Here is a 19547-nt window from a genome sequence, read left to right as displayed (position 1 = left end):
TAAAAAGCAACAACAACAAAACTAAACAAAGCAAGCAAAACAAGACACAAACCCAGGAAGCTCCACCGACCGGTCCAGGCCCTTAACCCCAATGCTCCCTGCTCAGGAGCTTTTAACAGCAGCACAGGACAGTCTTCCTGAGTGAGATCAAGGAGAGACTGTTCCTGAAATGCATACAGGTCATTATCTCTGAGCAAAGCACAATCAAAGCCTAAGACGGATAACATGGTGTCAGCGGCACGCTATCATACAGTGTGTTTCTGGCTAGAGAGACAGAAGCAAAGGATCCCAGAACCCACGTTTAAAAGAGCTGGTCAGACAAATGACAGATGGGGTAGCTCACCAAGAGTTCTTGAAGAGGAGTCTCAGCATAAATCCCTAGGAATGCTAATGTCCGCTGTGGTCTTTAATGGCCTGAGGACTTCACCCAAGTTATAGGGGCCTGACTCAGGTCAAATTGAGGCTTTTGTCTTTAAGGCTGAAAGGAATCTCAGGGCTTGTTTGTATTTAGAAGGACACTTCTCTGTGAGCATGCAAATTTAAAGGAGGAAGCTCCTCACACAGTACTTGCCATGGAACTTTTGCTTGTCTTTTCTATTAATCCAATAAAAATCTCAATGCTATTATTTGTCGCTTAAATAATTAATATAGGCTTTTCGAAGGAGTGTTCTCTAACTCTTTGATTTACCTGCACTCTAAGTCAAATCTAGCATGAAGTAGTTACTAAATCTGAAGTGTATATATAAGTGTGTGTGTGTCTATGAATTCACAAGAGTATCATGATGATTTCAGTGTCTCTGTGTCTCTCTGTGTCTCTGTCTGTCTGTCTGTCTGTCTGTCTGTGTGTCTGTGTGTCTGTCTGTCTGTCTGTCTGTCTGTCTGTCTCTCTCTCTCTCTCTCTCTGTGTGTGTGTGTGTGTGTGTGTGTGTGTGTGTGTGTGTGTAGTGTAGTGTATGCTTCTGGAACACAACAGACACCCAAATCCAAAACTCCAGTGTGAGCACAGGATTATGTTTATCAAGCTCAGCCACTGTTCTCCAGGCACAAGCACATCAAAGAACTGGTGAGGAGGGAGCCCATGACGTGAATGAGCACAGATCCAAGCTCTTTTTACACATTATCCACTTTAACTCCTAGGGTGCTTTCTCCCTCATACCTTGTCCCTTTCCCCTATTCAGATATTTCTAGTCTCAGTATTTCTCCTTCTGCTTTCATATCACAGACCTGTAAGCCCCAGTGCTTACAGGATTGTTTCTCCCTCTTAGAGAGGCCTCCAAAGCTCCCAAGCAACAGGGACAATTATCACTGCTCTTGGTTGTCCATGATAACTGGTTGGTAGGACCCTATTGCTGAAGGGGCCACATGCTTCAGGCACAGGACATAGAGAAATTGGACTTGAACTGGGATGGGAATTTTCTCCCTGCTGGCTAGCCTGCGCAGTGCCAGAAGAAGCGATGGAGACGCTGTGTCATACAAATATACTCAACTGTGTGGCCTGTGTGAGATAATCCTCACTAGCAGGCGTGATGAACCCACTGGGGCAATAGTGGCATGTCTGCTATGGAGGTGACCAATGGCTTTCTGATTGGATTGGATGTCAGCCACACAGGAAGGACATTGCGTTTCATACTCTAAGCCCAGTCAAAAGCCCGTGGGTGGGGAGGTTTGTAGACTCTAGTAGGAAGCTATTGCTGCTGTTTTGCTAAATGGATATGATGTCTCTGTCAAATTCCCTCCTAAATAACAATGTGTATGCCTGTACACTAGTGGCGCTGTCAGCTCTGGCCAGAAAAGCTTTCTGTAGTAGTCAGTGGTGGGTGCAGAGATAACTGGTCAAAACCAGAATAAGACTATTGAATGCTCATCTATGAAATCAGACATCTTTCACACTGTCTCCAATGCTTAGAGAACATGGGAAATGGGTGGGAGGAATGTAACCCCAGAAGAATAAGGGGAGCAGTGTGGTGCGTTAACTTCTGAGTATGACAGACTTTTGTATTCATGAACTCTTGACTCAAGATCTACAAGATCTCCTCAAGATCTGCCTGTCAACATCCTGTCAGGGACTCATGGGGCTTACCTATTTTTGAGGACTTAAGCATGGATAGATAATGGTTGATGTGGAGGAAGGAGTGGTTGATTTTCTTCAAGGGTGTATCCACTGGTAAGGTGCACATGATACTGTAACTAAACTTTCACCAATAATGTTTATGGACAGCCCTACTGAAACTCAATGGGACCACACAGAAAAGACTGAGAGTGGAGGGTTGGCCAGATGGGGAAGGAGGACAATTCACAGATGTGGGAGAAGGTAGGGCAGGGTAGTGGATGAGTGTGTTCTGAATGCATTCGCACATGTGTGGAAAATGTCACAGGGAAATCCATTGTTATGTGCAATTAATATAATGTAATAATATAGATGTTTTATATATAGTATCAGAATAAATTAATGATGGAATTTATACAGACAGTAAGTTGTTACTTCCTACTTATTACCAGAATATATACTTTGTTCCCTATAGAATGAACCATCTCTATTTAACTACCCACTTCACCATCTTCACTCTAGGCTTCAACTTTATCTTATTTTTACTGCATTGCCAGTGTTAACCCAGCATCTGTCACGTATTATGCATGTCATCAATATTGAATTAAGCAGTTGTAAGCATCCCAAAAATTATGTAAGCCTAAACAAAAAGCTATATGAATTATTAAACTTTTTTGAATATCTGTTGAAGTGGTGAGAGAATATCTCCAGCAGGTTAGTTCAACTATTCTGGAGAAATGGAGATTACAGCTGGAAAACCACAACAGAGCCTACACACAGAGAGTGGTGGCTGTGTAGAGTCAGGGGTCTGGAATATGAAGTCTACTGCAAGATATTATCACACACATGTGATAAGTACACATGTGTGATTAGTACACACATGTGATAACTACACATGTGTGATTAGTACACACATGTGATAAGTACACATGTGTGATTAGTACACACATGTGATTAGATGCACATGTGACTAGTATACACTGTGATTGTACTCATGTGTGTACTCATGCATGTATGTGTGATTAGTATACATATGTGATTATTACACACGTGATTAGTACACACATGTGACTAGTAAAAATTGTCAATATTGCACACTTGTGGTTGGTGCACATGTGTGATTAGTATGCACAGTATGTATGTGTGATTAGTATACATATGTGATTATTATATACATATGATTAGTACACATTTGTGGTTAGTATATATGTGTGATTAGTATACATATGTAATTATTACATACATGTGGTTAGTATACACATGTGACTAGTATGTACTGTGATTGGTACACACTTGTGGTTAGTGAACATGTGTGATTAGTATACATATATGATTAGTACATATGTATGATTGGTATACACCCATGATTATTATGATTAGTACACACATGTGATTAGACACACATGCAGTACTCAGGACTATTACTGGTCATCTAGAGTTGATAAAGCTAACTTGTGCTATGGATTTTATGATATTCCAAATATTAAGGGGTGCAACAAATGGTGAGAACAGAACAAATGTCACATTAGGCAGGTGTCAGTCATCCCATGTTAATCTTGCAGATGAAAAGTATTCAGTGTTGTACTTTCATTGTGCCCCCCCACATTTGTACCGAATGCCTGCTCCAGGCACAGGGCAGCCTGCTATGTCTATTTGGCTCTACGCCTGCCTCACTTGTCAAGGCCTCCCAACTCTCCCAGTAGACTCGCCCATTGTTCTGGCTCAGGTCATATCATCCTCATGCAGTTTTCCTTACGTCACCATCCTGACTGGATCTCCTTCTACTCCGACAGAGATTAAGAGGTACTTCCATATCAACTTTTTATTTAGACATGAAATGGCAAAAGTTTCCAAGGGAAATGGTTTTATGGCCAACTTAGAGGTTTAGAGCCCAAGAGACTTTAAATTGTTCAAATTATATAAGAACTGATATTCAGAAAAGTTAACATGTAGTAAATTATATGAGAATTTTGATTTTGATTCTAGGCTCAAAAGCATTGTAGGTGAAGTTTTCACTGCTGAAAGCTTCATCCAGACATTCAAATCTTGTGATGTATATGGAAAATTGTCTATCCTGTGGGAATACCCAACTCCTGCAGCGCTACCAAGAAGTTTCCAGAAACCAGGAACTATAGAGCTGTATGAGTTATAGCTCTCCTCATTTTTGCTCCGTACAACATGTCAGGATTCTCCTAACTGAGTGTCCCGAGGTGTAGATGCCAGATCTAGTGAGAACCACTGGCTAAGGCTATTTGTTTTTTCAGTTATTTGAAATAATACACAGAAAGCATGTATGTTTAAAACCTAAATGGAATCATCGAGAAGAGGCCTAAGTATCAAGTAGGCATCCACCAGTGTGTGCCACATGTAATCAGTTACAGCATGACTCCTCTAGCTATAGCTCATATCTTTTGTGTGGTAAAGTATGACGTCAGAGCTTTTATAAGTACTAATCATAGGTAGTAGCTCTTCGTTATATATTATGTGTAAATATTCATTAAGATTTTTTAAGGATAACTTTTTAATTACCAAAGATGCAATTGCCAATGCACGTAACATCTAAGCATCCTCAAAATAGACTTCCATGAATTTTTGAGCAATGTTTAGATAATCTAGTATTTTCAGCACTTAAAAAGGGCAGTAATAATTTTGGGTACTAATGAGAAGAAATGAAGTCAACTGTATGTAGTTCATTTAAATTTACCTGATTCATAAAAGCTGCTCCTGCATGTTACTTTGCGGCCTCAGCTCTTTTTGAGGAGAGGGCTGCAGGCACCATCTTTACTCTTCCTTTTATGACCAGGGAACACTTCTCTCATTTTCTTGAATTCTTAAGTGTCTCAGATAGACTGAAGCCAGGATATTTGCAGTATTTGTTTACCTAGAAGGGATGAGATGGTCATGGGACCAAAACTCTTTCTGTTTGACACAGGTCTGGTGACTTGGTTGTTGTGCCTCTATCTCATAGGGTCTGTATTTCCAGGCCTTAAACATGTTAATATGAAGAAGACATTGTTTACATTTTATAGTTCATTTCATTCAAATAAATTGTCAGGGCTCAATACAGATTTTTTTCCTGTGTGAGCTAGGTGGACTAGATGAGAGATGACCAGATGCGTGTAACCATCGGAAGAAAAGACTTCTCTGTGTCCATTAACATTGAACTGTTCTTCTTGTCTCTTTGTTCTTCCTGACAGGGATTCGATAAACACGTGGATGTGTCATCTATTGCCAAACATTACAACATGAGCAAAAGCAAGGTGGACAACCAGTTCTACAGTGTGGAAGTGGGGGACTCAACCTTCACCGTTCTTAAGCGCTACCAGAACCTGAAGCCAATTGGCTCTGGGGCTCAGGGAATAGTCTGGTAAGTAGAATGGATTTGATCTACTTTTAAAGGGAGTATGCTAGATTCATTTACAAGGTCCAAACAGATAAATATCTGGTGAAATATATACATTGAAAATATAAAATTATAAGCACCGTCTGTTTATCCACTTGTTAACAATACACAGCCTCCAATCACCAGAAATAAAAAATTACAACACAAGGGAAGAAATCGATAGGAAGGGTGAGGGTGTTTTGGTTGCTGCTGTATTTAGAAAAGTTTATTTGTATATTTCCCAGCAAGAACAACTGTATCTGCGGACAGGGACAATTAGATCCCCAACACACTTAAGAGAGATGAGTGAGCTCTCTCTGTGACTCCTAAAGTCTCTACTGGTGAATTTTCTGTAGACTAGCCAAGACTCATTTGAGAAGAGGCAACCTCAACTGAGAAGATGCCCCACCAGATGGGACTGTAGGCAATCTCTTGGGGTGTTATCTTAACAGTTGATTGATGAGGAAGGGGCCAGCTTACTGTGGCCCATTGCCACCCCTGGACTATAGGGTTCTGTGTGCTATAAGAAAGCAAGCTGAGCAAGCCATGGGGAGCAAACCAGTAATTACACGCTCCATGGCCTCTGCTCCTCTTCCTGCATCAAGGTTCCTGCCCTGAAAGAGTTCTTGCCTTGACTTTGCTAGGTGATGGAGTGTGACTTGGAAGGATAAGATGAAATAAAACTTTCCTTCCCTAATTGCTTTTGCCACGGTGTTTTAGTGCGACAATAGAAACCTTAACTAGTCAAAGTTCAACGTTCAGAATCAAGTTAACTATGTAGAAATAGTAGAAAATATATTTGCTTAGGGGTTCTTGACAGCATACAACTGCCTGAATTCTAGTTCCAGGAGATCCAACACCCTTTTCTGGCCTCCATGTTCTCCTCCTGCATGCACACACATAGTACATATAATCTCTCTCTCTCCCTCTCTCTCCCTCTCCCTCTCCCTCTCCCTCCCTCTCTCTCTCTCTTTTTCTCTCTCTCATGTAAATACATCTTTAAAAATATTTGCTTAACATTTCCTTGGCTCCTTAGTAACCATTTTTCCCTTCATGTTATGTTGGAGTGATTAAATTGAATTCACCTGTATGTGAATTAGCCATCATGAAGCTAGTGGAAAACTAATATCAGTTTAATTGACAAATATTCTTTTAAACCGTTTTAGTATGCCATGTATTAGCTAAATATATGTAGTATACTTCTTAGCATAATAGATTTCAATTTTTATTATTTATACCAGTTAGCAAAATTTTAGTATATGCACTCTAAATATATATAGGTATGTATATTTATAAAATGCATTTATTAATTCAATACATTTTATTTTTTAAATAACTGATATATTAATTTTTATGTCTGAGGAGAACAAAAATATACAGTTTGGGATGGGTAAAGACAAAGTAACATGGGATTTTTAAAATTTTTAAATATTATTCATACATTTATAATTATCATACAATAGTTGATTTGCTAGATACACTTGGGCCTAGATATGCTTGTACGATATGCTGGGCAGTGGTGGTTTTTTTTTTTATTGTTGTTTGTTTGTTTGCTTTTGGTTGTGTTGTTGTTTCAGGCTTTTGTTTGATTTTTTTGAGAAAGAACTTAAAATGGATGGGTAGAGAAGGAGAGAAGATCTGGAAAGACTTAGGGGAGGGAACGGATATGATAAAATGTATTTAAATTTAAAAAATGCTTTAAATACCCAAAATACGATAATATGACATGGATATCTAAAAAGAGAAATAATTCTGGAACTTTTTATTTTAACGGTAGCAATGGAAAGCTTTTATTGTTTTCCAAATATTCATTATACATCTCTTGATCTATTTGAAATTTGGTCACTCCATTACGCCAGCTACTTGTCTGGTGTGAGTGCAGTGCATTCTGGGTACACTTTCCAAGCCTGGACATTAGGTCTTACATCACATCCGCCAAACACATGGTGACTGTTATAGAAAGTCACCTGGTAAATTTCCATTTTTTCATTACATTACGATTTGAAAAAAAAATGGAACAGTTTTTTTTTCCTGCAGTTTTAAAAAATTGTTGTGGAGGGGCCTGGTGCTGTTCTTGTGAACCAATCACCTAATGAATAAAGGAGCCAATCACTGAGCGAGTAGGCGGGTCTTCTGGGTTGGAGGGAGGGAGAGAGGTAGCAGGAGAGAGTTAGGTCCTCTTGGAACAGGGACAGCATATGGGTAAGATGGAGCCTCTAGAGTTTTCCTGTATCATGGCGGATCTGCAAGGGTCCACCACGGAAGGAATCAGATTTTAATAAGGCTCGCAAAATTAGGTTTTAGTTGTTGTGCCCAGAGATTGAGTTACAATTGTTTCTGAACTAAGTTTGTGTTGCGTTTTCCTTCACACAGCAGCTTGTCAGGGTTCAAGAGAAAAAGGTATGGCGGCAAAGCGTAGGTTTGCCAGATGTATACCACAAAGGCTGTGGAGGATTTGAAGCATGGGGCTGGAGTGATAGCGAACCCCAACAGTGGGAACCTAGCGAGCTAGTTGGAGAGATTGTGGAATTCTGAGTCAAGAGTCTCCATGAGCTACAAACAGGTCGGCCATTGCCTGGCAGTAGGAACTTGGATATATATATTTCCCACAACAACAACAACAAAAAAAAAAAAAAAAAAAAAAAAAAAAAAACCAATGGGTTAAAGCATTTATTTCAAAAATATTGAAAGAGATAAAAAAGAAATAAGCATTTATAGCATTTTTATTTGTCTATTTTTATGGCTCATGTATAAGGCAACCTCTTGGTAGTACAAAATGTTTTAAGGGAATGCCAGCAGCATTGTTGCCCTTCAGAGATGTCTGCCAACCATCCCCAGTACCCTGAGATACATGGCCTGATAGGACACAGGGAAAATCAGAGGATATACCTGAGAATCCTCATGGGCTATGCTGACATATCCAAGTGGGAACAACACAATCACAGGTACTCTTAGAAGTATAGAAGAAAGACAGAGGAGCAAGTCAGGGGCCTAGCATGGGAAAGGATGAGGAGGGGATTCGAAATACTTTGACAGGGCAAGGGGTGGGGCTGTGAGCCAAGGAAGGAGGCTGGCTTTGGGGAGCTGGAAATGGCTTAGTGCCAAGTGGAGGTGTTACCCTCAACCTTAGGAAACTGGAAGCTGCCAACGCCCCAAATGACAAGCAGGTTCTTTTCTAGGACCCACATGGAGAAACTCAGCTTTCCAACATCTTGATTTTAGTCCAGGGAAATGCCCACAGGGCTCCTTATCTACAGAATTGTAAGATAATAAATATGGTGCTTAATTGTTGTTCTGTGGTAGTTGTGGCAGTGGTAATGTACATGGGACAGTTAAGATTCCAACATTAAGCGTGTTGGCTGCTCTTCCAGAGGATCTGGGTTCATTTCCCAGCAGACGTGTGGTAGTTTACAATTATCTATAGCTCCAATTCCGAGGAATCCAATGCTCTCTTCTGGCCTCTTCTAGGCACACATGTGGTACACAGACATATACACAGGCAAAACACCCATACACACATCATAGCAAAATCATTAAAAACATAAAAGATAATTGCTGCAAATCCCCCAAAACTTATTGAAGCTTGGGGTGAGAACAGTGCCTCTTAGCAACTTTGTAGAACTATAGAATGCTCACATGAGGAAGGTTTTCTCAATAAGATTCATAGCTCAGATACGTTTTGGGATAGTTTCATGTTTTCCTTCTAATAAAGCTGTCATGGAAAATGAGGACTGGCTGTAACAGGAAATGGGTAGACCTTTGATGAAGCCTTGGCATGTTCGAGTAGCATTTAGCCCAGCAAGGTAACAGATCATTTGAAAGACTTAACAATCCTATTCAAAATTTTACAATGCGTTTCATAGGATATCTGATGCTCTCCGTCCTCCTTTCTGTGGGACACATCATCCTTCGTTGTGAGTAAAGTTACTGATAATAGATGTCCACAATGGAGCTGATACTGGGGACGTCAAGTTTTGTTGGAGCCCTTGGAGGGATTCTGGCTACTTGTGTCCTAGAACAAGGAGTTGGACAGAAAAACCACAATGCAGCAAAAGTTCAGATAATTTATTAGAGAAAGATTCTCTTCCACAGGTGGGAGAAGGGAGAAGGCCAGAACAAAGACAGAGTTTCCTGAATAGCTCAAGGGTATCAAGTGCATATCATTTAGTGCAGGCTCTTTGAGTCATTTATCTTGTGTGGGCCTTCAGGGCTCAGTTCCTCCCAATACTCTCTCTAGTACAGGGAGTCCTGCATGTAACTCAGTGCATTGCATATCTCAACAGGTATTAAACATCCAGCCAGGGTTGTGAGTTTTAGGATTACAGTGAACCACAGATCATCTTCAAGAGTGTATCTTTGTAAGTGGCAATGGCCCCATCCTGGCCTTTTCCAGTCTCTCTTAGATTACTGCCTTCTCTCAGCCTTTACTCTGGGTTCCCCTGAACTTCCATGCTCTACCATACTCTCCTGGCTCAATGAGTCAGATTTTAAACTCATTTTTAGAACACATTTATCAGAAAACATAACAAAGCAGCAGCAACAACAACAAAAACCCCAATTTAAACTAAACACAAACACCACCTGCATTTCAAAAAGGTAGCCTTGGCGTTTCCTGAGGTTCTTGTCCCCTTTGCCTCTGGCTGGGAAGGAGGTGGGAGCAGCTTCCTTTCAGCAAAGGGGAGAATGCAGACCTGAAAGGGGAGTGTGCCAGGCTTTGCTCTGTTCTATGTGTAAATGCTGGGGGCAGGGCTACTCCTTCTCGTCCCCATGCCTTCCCAACCTAAGCACTAAGATATCTTTGCTTAGTCATAATGTGCATCTGTCATACACGGTTTATGCCAGATGTAGTCTTCAGTTGGTTTGCCTTCCCTACCAACGTTTCTTCATTTAATTTCTCTTCTATATCCTTCTGTAGACAATGAGCCCCTTCACACCCAACACATGTCTATAGTCAGACCTGCCCATGGAGTCCACAGACTATCCCTGTGTTCACGACAAGTCACATGCATATATTGTCTTAAATATTCAACGTAATCCTGAGTATAGAGACTAGTTAGAACTGGGGTCTGGATATGACTGTGGTGTCTGGGAAAGAGGTAAACTTAAAGACTGTTCATTTATTTACACTAACTTTACTTTGGAACGGGAACAAAACACAGAGGAACCAGTTTGAAAAGAGATGTCATACATTTTTGACTGTGCCATCATAAAGTTGTGTATGCACATGTGTGCATGTCCAACAGGAATTCTGCTTTTCGACTGTAAATGTGGGGATACAGGCACCCTGCCACCAAGCCCCAGCCCCTGGGTTTACTTGAAATGGAATCTCCTCTCTACTCTTCCAGTTGTCTGGCACTTGTTCCTTATTTTTACAGTTTCTCCTCCTTCAGCTTCCTTATTATTGATTTAATACCAGGGGTCAAAAGCAATGCTAAAATATCTTCAAAAGAATCAACCACAACTATGGCTTTCAAACTTTACTGCTGACCGTAGAACAAAGAATATCACCACCGAGAGCTATTACATGAGGCTAATGGGAAATCTTTTGGAATATATTGGAATCTCCTATTTCTGAAGGATAAAGATGATTATTCATCAAAGCAAAAATTGCTAAGATCAGTGTGCTTCACTGATTGAGCTGGGGGCAACCTGTCTCTTCATGGAGCTGGGAGCTCTCAGTCTCCTCATGGTGGGAAATCATGAAGCAATCTGTGAGGAGCTTTCAGAACAGCATTCAGGAGGCAATGAGCAAATCATGTCAGCGTTTTCCAGTCTTTAGGAGAGCATTGACGTAGTGTTTTGAGCTAGTTACACGATTACCCAATAAGCATAAGATTGTCATGACTTTAAGTAGATTTGAGGAAGGTAGGCAAATATATATATATATACACATATATATGTGTGTGTGTTAAAAATATATTTTATGTATATATACATATATATATGTGTGTGTATGCATATATGCATATGTACATATACACACAAACAATAGAAAGTTGAAAAACAAGAAAATCCTCAGAATCTAGATACAAAATGACTTCACTGACACTCCACAGGTCAGTCTGGTAAGCACTTGTCTGAGATACTCTTCCTTGTCTTTGAACTTGAGCTTTTATTGACCGTTCTTATTTATAATATACAAGTCACAAACATTGGTACAGGCAGGCATGGCAGCACATGCCTACCTTTAAGAGGCAGAAAGGCAGGTGGATCTCTGTAAGTTCAAGGCCAGCCTAGTCTACAGATCGAGTTCTGGGACAACCAGAGCTACATAATGAGACCTTGCTTCAACAAACAAAACAAAACAAAACAAAAAAAGAAACCCCAACAAAAAAACACAAAACAAAACCCCAAAATAAAAACAAAAAACAAAACAAACAGCAACAAATTAAATTACAGCATTACAAATGTACACAGACCAAGAATATCATCTTTAAGGTCAGAATTTGATTCAAGAAAGCATTTTATGGTGATGGGGTTGATGGGTCAGACCATACAGTTTCCTCCCAGAGCCTCGGACTTCCTGAACAACACAAAGGAGACTTGCTCAGCGGCTCTCCAGGTGATTTTCTTGTGTTTCATGAGGCATTGCTCACACTCCTTTGGCGCATTTCTCCCTGCTTCTAATGAGCCATTACCCTAAGTGACTCCACTTTAATCACACATTTATATTTAGCCTTTGACCTGGGAAGTGATTACTCTCTCATTTGCATATGGAACAGCAGTACAGACTGCATCCACAATTTTCCACTCATTTTGCAACCCAGACCCTCAACTGCAATCTTTTTAAAATCAGGTGCATCGAGCTTCAGATGCCTCCAGACCCACGAGAGGTTTCACATGGTGGGACCTAAGTGGAAGAGAACAGAATAAGATGTGTTATTCTTCCTCTGTCTTTACCATTCTTTTTGGCCCCTTTGTCTAAGTTTGACTGCAAATATCTACTTACAATTTTCTTGATTAATGAATAAGACTTGTAAATAACAGTTCTGACTTTCACAGAGAAAAATGTAGTACATGGAGAAATAACATGTAGAAGCTTCATGGAAGAGTGCTTAAAAGGAAATATACATATGTATAAGATATTATATATAATATCCATAGTTTTGTGTTGACTATAATATGTGAGTTGATATGTGTAAATATGTAATCTCAATAGATAATATTTATGGAGTTGGTAGTATAGTATCTAAAATTTATATTTGGGTTTAAGGTGTATAATAGACAATTATTACAAATTCCCTTATTCTTCAGTTAATTTTAATTAATTTATATTCCTAGGGTTGAAAATTAACAAGAATTTGTAGCTTAAACACATTATTTTTTGGCAGAAGTGAAGAGTGATCATTTACATTACTATAAATAACTATCACTTACAGATATTTCAGTTCCTTTGAAACCATTTATTGGTGTAAATACCAATGTCTCTGTCAGAAGAAATAGTTAATATTTTGTATTTATTTATAATTTCTGTTTCAGTCCCTGAGACAGAGTGGTTAATTGGCATGGATTCTTGCTTCATAAGTGCCCCCTCCCCACCCCACCCCCGTCTTCTAAAAATCAAATCACTGTGTGGTCACCATGTTTCTTTATCTGATGCATAAATCCTGAGTAATTCTTAGGATTGATGCACATACATTATATGTAGTATGTAACACATGTATACATATGATATGTATATGCTAACCTCCACACTATCTAGTTTATCTTAGAAAAAACAAAATTCCTCCTGGAAAGGACACAGCTTCATCCATGTGACTGAATTAAGCTAAGTAACAGATGGCAAGTGTCCTTGCTCAGAGTGTGGGAATCATCTTTACTGTTTCATCGTCTTTACTGCCTCAGAAGACCTGCCCTTTCCACCTGGAGATAAGGCATGTTTGTTTTAAAGAAGAGACATCGTGGAATTATAAACAGTGCACCTAAAGACAGTAGTGCTGGAAGGGTCTTTGTGTGAGGCTCAGAGGGAAGGCACTAGCCCCCATCTCCGTGCAGAGGCATACCTCTGGCCTGTTCCAGATGACACTGTTTACGGTGTTTGCCTGTCTTGCTCATCTAGGTTTTGACTGCAGGAGCTGAGCCATCTTTCATTTTGGAAGACACTCTGACAGCTCTAGCATTCTCTTTGTCTGTTCTCTGTGCTCATCTCAGATTCACATCCTCACCTGCAGTGGGATTTAAATGTATTTAAAATATTTGACCCTGTCAGTTGCTTTCCATTTCTTGTCACAAGTTATGAATTCAGCCCTGAATCGTTGCATGTTAAGCTCCTGTCTACCGTGGTAGAGTTCCAGTCACCCTCAGACATGGCTCTTGCCCACGTCACTGGACGCAGGCTTCTTTTAGTTTCTGACATCTATTCACTGGCTCTCAGAACTGTGCTCTAATTTAGCTATAGTTTTATCTTTGCCATCAAAATGTCTTACACAAAAGATGTAATTATGCCCGTGTATAAAAATAAAAATTTCACTCTTGATCAAGGTGGCTCAAACCCTAAGTCTATTTATAAAAAAATGTAAAAAAAAGCAAAACAAAACCAGAACAAAACCCCTTTCTTAGAGTTCACCCTAGACAGCAGACTATGAGTTGGACAAGCAATGAGCTTCAAATTTCAAAGGAAAGAAAACTTGCTTAGCAAAACTGTAAACGGGACAACAGGCAGGTAACCGATTCAATAGATAACAGGTTAGTACTGCTGAACCAGTCTCTGCCACAGTGGTTTGAGAGTCCCAAGAAGATGGAAGGAAAGAAGGAAGAGGGGGAAATTACAAGTCAGATTGTTGTCAGGTTGACACGATCCCCTCTCTTCCAGGAAGCTCGCCTCCCTCCCACCTTCTTCCCCTCAGTGTGTCTCTTCAAGGACCATGTCTGTCAGGGCCTTCCTTTGGTCAGAGGCCATCGCTCATCTGCTGTTGTTGTTCACCTTGACACCACGAGGATTGGTGACCTGCACCATGAATGTAGTTTCCTCCTCTTGCTTGTTTTGTCTGTAGCTCTGCTCTCCAAACTCCCATCCAGATCAGCACAGTTGGCTGCTTGCCCTCGCCTGCTGGAAGGCTGAGCTGGCTGAGCATCTTATAACCGCACTGATTTTCTCCATTATGGGTTTATGAGCTTCATCCTCAGCTGGGCTCCCGTTCTTGCTTAGCAACCCTTTTACTTACGTGTCTCCTCCGCTTCCTATCCCATTTCCCATGGCGGCCGTTACAACCCTGTTACAAGTTTCCTGTGAGCTCCTAATCCCATTTTCTCACTCTATAATGTGCAGAAGGCCTTACCCGATTCTTTTAAAAGAAAGCACATGGCCTGAGGCGAGTGTGCTCTACAGTTTCCCTTCTTCACTGTCATCTGAGACCTTTTGTGCTTAGTGTGTTCCCCAGGAAGAGTGCCCCGCATGGCTGGCCACCTGTGTCTGTGGTTCCCTCCCCTCCCATCTCTGTATGGAATCAACTGTAGCTTCCTCCCTCCTACATATAGAAGACTCCTCTACAAAGTTTCATCTAAAAATAAGTCCTTTAGATTTCGTTTGACCCTGAAAGGCCTTTCTATCACTTGTTTTTCCTAATCAAGGCTTTTGATAGGATGATATGACTTTAACCTCTTCCCAGTCTGTCTGTCACACTTCACTGATGGTTGCAATTCTATCACAATATGGCTATGGCAGAAGAAGGAGACTGGAGTTGGCAAAGGTGGATCCTACACAGCTAGCTAGTCCACTGGCTTCTTTCTCTCTCCTCATTTCAGGATGTAATGTTTGGACATGCATACAACCTACATTATTCGGGGCTCTCTAAAGGAAAGACCTGGTAGAGTGAATGTGGTGTAGACTGTCTCACGTGGGAGAAGCTGAGATCCAGGTAGTTGTGTTGTGCTCTGAGTCCACGGGAAACTCAGATGAGCCCAAGAATTGCAAAGTCTGCTGCAACTTGCGAAAGAGTTTTATTTTCAAGTTTGAACTCAGTTCACCCACCTAGCACTCACTGCATGAATGCTGGCAAGTGACCCTCAGTCCAGAAAACATTGGGTTTATATACATATAGGGATAATGTGAATATTTACAAAAAAGGCGAGTAGAGGGTGGAATAGTACTGAAGTGGGAAGGGGTTAATGGGTGTCTGTTAGGGACTAATTTTATGGGCAGTAGTAACTGTCTGTGACCTGACCTCTGTTTACCTTTTTTCCATGGTCTCCCTTGAGTTTGTTATTTCTCTAAGGTTTCAAGGACAGGCACCTGGAGAGTTATTAGCAGGAGTGTTGTTTTTTGGGGACAGAGAGATGGTGCCATTCTAATGCTAGAGGAGTGGGAGGGGCTGCTGCAGGAGGATGAGGATGGGAGCCTCTGGCAGGGAATGCAGAGGCAAACTGTACAACACTGAAGTCTCTCTGGTATCAGTAATTTGGGGGTTACAACAGTTGCTTAGTCCACAGTGCTGGTTGTCTCAGCACTCATAGTTTGGAACTGAAGGCCTGAGGGTCACTAGAGAGCTGCCGATCTTTGGCTACTTTGGACTCTTGAAGAAGTTGGTTCTCTATCAGTAAAGGGAGGTCACAGCGCTAGGATAGATGAACATGTCATCCAGAGGGCAAGCAAGCAAAAGCAGTTTCCTTCTTCTATGCACTTTAATCTGGGATGCCAACAAGAGGAGTCACCTACATTTAGGTGGGTCTTCCTGTTTCAAATAATACCATCAAGAAAATTCCCCACGGGAGTGCCCTGGCAGCTTGTGTTTTAGGTGATTCCAGACTGTCAGCCAAGTTTAGTCCTCACACCATCTAATTATTAATTCTTAGTTCCTTTGAATTTCAAAATGGTAACTGTCAAACTTTGCCCATGTTTGGAACGGGACCATGAGAGAGCAGCATGTGTGATGGTTCCAGTTATTTCATCTGAGGATAAAGCTAGAAGAAGCACAGAGATAGAATTGTTCAGGCTCTAACACCTGGCATTCCATAGTAGCCAATGTGTTATTGACTGGCTTAGGTTATAGCCAGTCCTAATGGATGCCAGCCTTCGTAGTTAAATGACCAGAAAGCCAAAGTTGCAAAGAACAAAGACTTGGACCAGGAGTGTATTAGTTACTTGTGGTTGTACCAAAAGCATCTTCAGGAAGGAAGAGTTTATTGGGACTCTCCATTTGAGAAGGGAGATAATTCACCATGATGGGGAAGGCATGAAGGCAGGGAGGTGGAACAGCTGATCGTAATCAGGAAGCAGAGTATGGACTGGAAGTGGGGCTGGATTAAGACGCAGACACAGTGAGAGGGCTGATTGGCTGATCCTAGTCAGGAAGCAGAGTGTGGACCGGAAGTGGGGCTGGATTAAGACGCAGACACAGTGAGAGGGCTGATTGGCTGATCCTAGTCAGGAAGCAGAGTGTGGACCGGAAGTGGGGCTGGATTAAGACGCAGACACAGTGAGAGGGCTGATTGGCTGATCCTAGTCAGGAAGCAGAGTGTGGACCGGAAGTGGGGCTGGATTAAGACGCAGACACAGTGAGAGGGCTGATTGGCTGATCGTAGTCAGGAAGCAGCGTGTGGACCGGAAGTGGGGCTGGACCAAGATACAGACATAGTGACTTACCTGCTTACTGAGGATCCCACCTGAGGGAGGGTGCCACCTGCTGGAGAACACTAGGGCTCCCGGAGAATGTGCCACCTTCAAACCACAGGAATAGACTAGAAAAACAAGTACTGATACCAGATATTTTTCTGAATCTGGAAGAGATTTGGAGGCAGATATCAAGAATCGGGTCAGAGGTGAGGAGGTGAGGCATGAACACCTGGAGGTAAGTGTCATGAATGTTGTTGGCTGCTAAGTGACTCTCAGTGTTAGCTGGGGTTGAAGCTCACTGCCTCCTGATTTCCTACCACCTCTATGTTCAAGCATCAGGCGTCTCTCTTGATAGCCATTTTCCATTGCCCTTTCAGTGTTACATTTGCAAAACGTTCTTTTTCCTTGGACCTTTCACTTCGGTTTATGCCTGACTTCTCAAATGTTTGTCGTGCTGGCTTTGATCCTTCTGAGTCCTACACCTGTTTTTGTATGCATGGTCCCTCACTGTGTTTCACTGATATTTCATATATGAATTTATGATCTACTCAAACTTGCCATTCACTGTGAATGTCTTACTTAGGAATCATTTGTAGCTTAGTCACTGCATTAGGACTTCGTCAACTCATAGGGGTTTGTTGCTGTTATATGGTGGTGGCTTGTAGTATCCATCCATGAGGAGTACTATCCCCAATAGTTTGGATGGTTGACTGATACCCACCTCTTGCTTCCACACTGCATACAGAGGAAAGTTCATTGACAGAACAGATTCGAATTCTTTAGAAGGACATACTAACAATTTTTTGAAAATATACTAGCCATTGAAGTACTTATGGTACTTTTAAAAATGAACACAAATGAGCATCTGTTTCATGGGATTTCATATATCTCTGGGCATGCATACAGCATGCATCAGTTATATCCATCCCTCTGTTGCCCTCCATACACTTCCCAGCCTTATCTTGCAAAGATTTCACTTTCAGGTTAATGTTTGTTTCCATGTATGAGAGAATAGGAAATACTGGTGTTTGTATGTGTTTGTGTGTCTGTGCATGTTTGTGTGTGTGTGTTTGGATTATTTCCCTTAACATACTATATTTTCTAGAGTCTATTCCACTGCAATCCCTGAGATTTTATTCTTTGCCACTGACTAATACTCCATCATGTATATATACCATATTTCCTTTCTTCATGGCTCTCTTGAGGAACACACAGTTTGTTTCCTCATTTTAGCTACTAAGAAATAACGCCCCAGTAAATACATATCTGCAGGTAGCTCTTTGCAATGGCCAATTGATCTCCTTCGATACATGTCTAGAACTGGTATGGTTGGATCAGGTATCACTTCTAATTTTGGTTCATTGGTAAAATTCCGTGACTTACCAATTTTGATTCTCACCATTAGGAATGGTTCCCCTTTCCCACATCCTCATGAGCATTGTTTAGTTTTATATTGACTTTATTCATGTGTTATTATTGATTGTTCATGTGTGTGTATGTGCGTGTATCTGTGTGTTTGTGTGTGAACTTGTGCTTGCATGTATGCTTGTGAGTGTGGAGGCCAGAGGCTAAGCTCAGGTTTTATTCCCCAGGTTTGTTTGGAGTGTGTGTATGTGCATTCTTGTGTACTAATGCAAGCATGAGTGTGCCACGGCAGCCCTGTGGAGGTCAGAGGACAACCTTGGGCATCAGTTTTCACTTTGCATCTTGGTTGAGGCAGTCTCTGTTGGTTTTACACCATGTACACTAGGCTATGTGTCCAAGTAATCTACAGCATCCATAAATTTTGACTTTACTTGCACTCCCTAAGAGCTAATATTAAGTCTTCTCATTTGTTTATTGTCTATCTGCATGTATTCATTTCAGATGCACCCAGTTGGATCTTCTTCATTTTGAAAGTGGGTTGTTTTAAAGTTTCTTTTTGATTCTTTGTGTGTTCTGGACGCTAACCCTTTGCCCCTTCCTGTGAGTGGTGTTAAATGGACTTCCCAGTCTGTAGGCTTTCCTTTGCTGTGTGGATCTTGGTGCTTTGATGTGATTCCCTTTGTCATGTGTTGTCTTTTCTTTGCTTTGGAGTTCTGATTCGGAAAACTGTTGCTGTTGTCGGTATATTGACAATTTCTCCCAGTAATCACAGTTTTTGGTTTTATATTTAGGCTTTTGATGTCCTTGAGTTTACCATTGCCAAAGATGAAGGCTAAGGACTGAGTGTGAACCCCCTATTCCATCTGGTTGATGTATTTGAGTTTGTTTTCCATTGCACAAGAGGAGAGCTGAGGATCGATCGAGCTTGAATCCTCTATTCCATCTGCTGTGAAGGCTGTCCCTTCTCCACTCTGTGCTTTTGATGTCCTTGTCAAGAGCGAGTTGTGGTGTGTGTCATCCTTCTTTCCCACTGGTCTATGAGTCTGTTTTCATGCTGATATTGGACTGTTTCCTTCCTGGGCTAGTTTGACTCTGTTACTGTGGTAAGTCACTGATCAAAAAGAACTTGGGGAGGGAAGGCTTTATTTGGCTTAGAGTTTGTAGTCCAGCATCATGGCCAGTCTAGGCAGGGACTCAAGACA

At 41.2% G+C, this 19547-nt stretch overlaps 1 protein-coding gene across 17 annotated transcripts in view; it reads left to right on the top strand.

Annotated features, from left to right (window-relative positions):
• The window catches only part of Mapk10 (mitogen-activated protein kinase 10), a 304058-nt gene that overhangs the window by 168672 nt on the left and 115839 nt on the right, over nt 1–19547 (top strand). For 15 of the 17 annotated variants that reach the window (NM_001081567.2, NM_001318102.1, NM_009158.3 and 12 more), the window contains one exon: nt 5245–5414. In NM_001081567.2, the coding sequence (NP_001075036.1) occupies nt 5245–5414 (170 nt within the window). Of the gene's footprint in view, nt 1–5244; nt 5415–16568; nt 17216–19547 lie in introns of those variants that run through there. The other 2 variants (XM_030254518.1, XM_011249450.3) reach the window with 2 other exon arrangements.

The sequence above is a fragment of the Mus musculus genome, chromosome 5 (assembly GCF_000001635.26).
Source record: "Mus musculus strain C57BL/6J chromosome 5, GRCm38.p6 C57BL/6J".
NCBI classification, from domain to species: domain Eukaryota; kingdom Metazoa; phylum Chordata; class Mammalia; order Rodentia; family Muridae; genus Mus; species Mus musculus.
Note: the sequence above shows the minus strand (reverse complement) of the source record. Positions and strands in the feature narration are given on the sequence as shown.